Source organism: Eutrema salsugineum, unplaced genomic scaffold (assembly GCF_000478725.1).
Source record: "Eutrema salsugineum unplaced genomic scaffold, Eutsalg1_0 scaffold_9, whole genome shotgun sequence".
In the NCBI taxonomy this organism is placed as follows: domain Eukaryota; kingdom Viridiplantae; phylum Streptophyta; class Magnoliopsida; order Brassicales; family Brassicaceae; genus Eutrema; species Eutrema salsugineum.
This window is the reverse complement of record NW_006256342.1, coordinates 9,480,355-9,484,671: the sequence shown is the minus strand read 5'-3', so window position 1 is coordinate 9,484,671 and position 4,317 is coordinate 9,480,355. Positions and strand designations below refer to the sequence as shown.

The following is a 4,317-nucleotide window of genomic DNA, read 5'->3' as shown; positions in this document are numbered from 1 at the left end:
GTTTTCCATGTCCATTGCTTATAGTGGAGCAATTGTTTGACCAGAATGGAGACCAAGGCTGTGTGGTCACAGTCTCCTTCCACGCGCTTCTTCTTCTTCATAGTAATGAGGTGTGGTTTTAAGCGAGGTCCAACAACTCCATTTCTTCCTCAGTTACACACCCAATCTCTCTAAATTGTGTACCACAGATCTCTAAGCTCATCAGCATTGAAGACAAAACGTTTTGCTCTTCTTGTTCTTTCCTCCTTGGATCCCAAAACCTCACTCAACTCATGGAATGTCATTTTGTATGCACTGCATCCAATCTTCAACTCATGGAATGTCATTTTGTATTGACCATAACATGTATCTACATACTGACTTCATTGACACATGATAACAATGGCTTTACGATATGGTTTAATAAATTGCCAATGATTAAGTGGGCTTAACTCATTCATAAAGCCCAAAGGCCCATTTGTTTTTCGTTTCAAATATTTTATTTTTATTCACTAAACGAATGTAAAAAAAACGAACAAATCTCAACCTTGTCAAATCTCCCTAAAACCTATATCCTTCGCCGGCCGGCGGACAATGGTTCAGTCCGGCGGCGATAATTATACTTCAAAGTCAACGAAATGGGGAGAAAACTCAGAGCCCATCCTTACTGATCTCATTATCGAGATATTCTCGAGATTGCCGGCGAAATCGGTGGCTAGATTCCGTACCCTGTCGAAGCAATGGGGGTCAATACTTCGCAGTCCAGATTTCGCCGATTTGTTCCTGAGCAGGTCCTCGAGTCGTCCACGTCTCTTATTCGCGGTGGAACGAGGCGGTGAGTGGCTCTTCTTCTCGTCTCCTCAGCCTAAGAATCCATACGACGAGTCAGTAACCGTCGATTACCACACCAAGTTCTCAGGAGACGAAAGCAGCTACCCTTGTAACTATTCCTCTGGTTTGATCTATTTTCCAGCTATGTGGCTCTCGAGAGATTTTGAGGCATCGCCTGTGATATGTAACCCTATCACCGGAATGTATGAGAGATTACCTAATCCGGTGAGGTACTACAGAGAACGAGGGTTTTTAGGGTTTGATTCCATTGAAAAGAAATTCAAGGTTTTGCGTGAGGCTCGAGATGATGCCCAATTATATCATCACAAAGTTCTGACTTTCGGAACTGGGGAGTTAAGTTAGAGTGGTGTCATCTGTTGTCCTGCATACTATCGTTCTTTGTATGAAGGGATATGCATCGATGGAGCTTTGTATTACTTGGCTATGTCAGCTGAATGGTCTTTTGTGATCATTCGCTTTGATCTTAGATCTGAGGAATTCAAGCATATTGACGCGGGATGCTTTAATGGTCATAGTAATAGATTGGTTTTGATCAACTATAAGGGTAAATTAGGTGGAGTTAACTGGAAGTATGGTCAAGCTGGTTGTGGAAGGCGTACTGTTGAGTTGTCTATGTGGGTTCTCGAGAAACAGGGATGGTTGAAACATGCCTACACTTTGCCTGAGAACGAAGAACTTGGTTCCTGCGAGTTTTCTGTTGCTGGAATGACTGCTAGAGGGGAAATTGTTCTGTGTATGAAGTATACATGTAATTCGTTTTACGTTTTCTATTTCAACCCCGAAAGGAACACTCTCCAGAGCGTTGAAATCCAGGGCTTTGGAGCTAACCTTGAAGCGCCTGAGAATTGTGGTACAGTTCATGCCTTTGTAGACCATTTTGAGGATCTTAGTGTTAACGATGCAGTGCAACTCAAGTCAAGCGTCTCTTTAGTCAAGCATACATGCCGCTGCTGTGATACGGTATTGCATCCTAATTATCATTTCGAGAAAAGGAATGAGAAAGAGACGCAGTAGGGAAGATGAAGACAGAAGAAGACAATCATTGGAGTGATATAATGAGAGGAAGGGATAGGTAAAAGCAATGTTTATGTTCGTTCTTTAGTTGTTAAAAGTTTTGTTTGTAGAAGTTGGAAGGTCTGTTTGGCTTTGGTAATGTAATGAATGCATAACGAAACTTTTGCAGAGAATCGTATGTAGTTCAGATGTTAATTGATGGAGACAGTTCTGGATTTGGATTGTGTAATTCAGATATGTCTGACAGTAGTCACTTGAGAAAAAGAAGTTTCATGTCTAAAAAGTGATGCACTTTTGTCTACACGTATACGATTTGTACATATGCATGCAAAACATAAGTTTGATATATTTCTGATACGTTTTCGGATCCTTGTTCAAAATTTCGGATCCTTGTTCAAAAAATCTCAGGCAAAGTTTCAGTAGCTCAGATGAAACATGAAGAAGTTGCCAAGCATAAGACTTGGATACAAGCTTCACGGACCTCAGTTGCAGATATGACCTGCAAAGATTCAAGAACATTGACAGAGAGATACAAACAATTTTAACCAAATCAAAAGCAGTCTAAAGTACCTTGAAAAAATGAACAATAGCCGGAAGAGCTTTTCGAGCAAAAGTATTCGTGGAAGTCTCCTTGACATCTCTCGCAGATAGTGAGTTGGATGTCGACGTTTTGAGACTGTTTTCCTTGCCATTTTGGTATCTGCGAGAAACAACCTGATCATTTCCTTTACTTCCAAAAAATTGAAAAGACATGCAATATGAAGAAATGTTGCTTGATCTTCTCTAAGTAATAACTGACTCAAGTGTTTCCTCTATTTTACCATCTAGACACTCGTCATTTGTGATCTCCTTAAGCTCGTATTGATAAGAATCTATACTGCACTTGCTTGTCAATGATGTGAATTAGCTATTTGGTTTATCCAAATAATCAATAATGATAAGAACTTTCTTGTGCTTTACCCTTTCTTCCATTGCACCGATCTTCATATTCTTTTTTTTTTTCCAAATTCAGACATGAAATTTTCCATTAGTCAGCTAATCTTATAAATTCGGTTAGAAACTACATTCAACTTTTGTTCAACATCAATTTATTCACATCAATTTATCATCCACATCAATTTATTCACCATATTACACTTTTATTAGTTGAACATTTTAAAATCAAATTGATCTTGTGGAACGTTTCGGCATTTGGTTATGAGTTTACCCTAGAAAGCTATAAAATTTAACTAGAAAATAAAATTTATTGAACCGTATAACCCATTACAATTAACACAGATTAGAGGTTTTTATTATTTCTTTAAAACGTTTAGTAAAGTATTATTTGTTTACTCTTTTATTTATCTATAAATTCTCAAGAGATTTAACAACTTGGAAGAGGAACACCACAAGCAGCGAGGACTTTCTGAGAGTTCGCAGAGTTAATGTATTGAGCAAACGCAGGGTTCTTAGCAAAACCACACAAGCATGGCTGTTGCTCTTTCAGCTTTGCACAACAATCACCTGAAGGTTGTCCTCCTCCTGTAATTGCGGCAAGGCAAGGCTGAAGCTGCTTTGCGTCACATACCACTCCTACATCGGCGGCTGCTGCTTTGATGGGAGCTGGAAATGCTGTCGAAAGTATGACGAAGACGACGAGTATCGATGCCAAGATCTTCATGTCTAATTAATTAATTAGCTTCTTATTGCTCTATGATGAATTGTTTGGATTTTGATTGTGTTTTATGTTTTTTTTTCTTAAGGAACATTTGAGGTCTTTGTTTTGGTATTATATTGGGTACCGGTTCACAGAAAAAGCATGTCTTGCATCGCTATATAACGTGAACGTAACTGTAACTAGCCGTCATGCAAAAAGAACATGTGAACTGTGAAGTGAAGGTCGAAAACAAGTAATAGTGACACACGTATCAGATTAGGGCTTGATTAGTGAGATCAAAATTATTGCAACTGTTTCCCATTCCAGTATAGAAGGGGCTTTGAGATCTCCAAATGAGAGAAACACTTAAGTTTGAATGTGTCGAGGACACAGAAAAATTATTAAATCCTATTGAATATGCTTCGATTAACACCAACGACCACGTAGATTTTATAACTCATCAGTCTCATCATAAGATATTCTCACATCTCTATATGATTGTGCTGAAGCAAGAAATGAATGAGTACTAGAAGATGACTTTTAGTTTCGTGCGAGTGAAAGAATAACATGGGAAAACTCTCATTTTGATACAAGTATTTCGAACTTTGTTTATTAACACGCCGACAGTCGACGAATGTACTAATCAAAATCCAAAAGTGGATCTGGGGGTTTATGTATGGTAGCGGTTAAAGCGTTACTGATTGTATAGAACTATAGATACAAAATAATTGTGTTATTTATGCTGCTATGCTGGTCTACTATATATCTACTGATTCTCTACTAATTCATTTGCTTTTAGTTCTTTTTTTTTTCTCTTTTTGCTAATTTGTTTTTAG

At 38.3% G+C, this 4,317-nt stretch overlaps 2 protein-coding genes across 2 annotated transcripts; one reads left to right on the top strand and one right to left on the bottom strand.

Annotated features, from left to right (window-relative positions):
- The first annotated feature begins 535 nt into the window (after positions 1-535).
- On the top strand, positions 536-2,138 carry LOC18008975 (F-box protein At3g57590). Its single transcript, XM_024148507.1, is given in 1 exon segment — positions 536-2,138. A coding segment is annotated over 1 exon segment (1,272 nt). The 5' UTR covers positions 536-573; the 3' UTR covers positions 1,846-2,138.
- Positions 2,139-3,069: 931 nt separating this feature from the next.
- LOC18008880 (non-specific lipid-transfer protein 2) lies at positions 3,070-3,582 on the bottom strand. Its single transcript, XM_006391379.2, has one exon. It carries the CDS (start codon positions 3,503-3,505, stop codon positions 3,209-3,211), a length of 297 nt encoding a protein of 98 aa, XP_006391441.1. The 5' UTR covers positions 3,506-3,582; the 3' UTR covers positions 3,070-3,208.
- Positions 3,583-4,317: the final 735 nt, after the last annotated feature.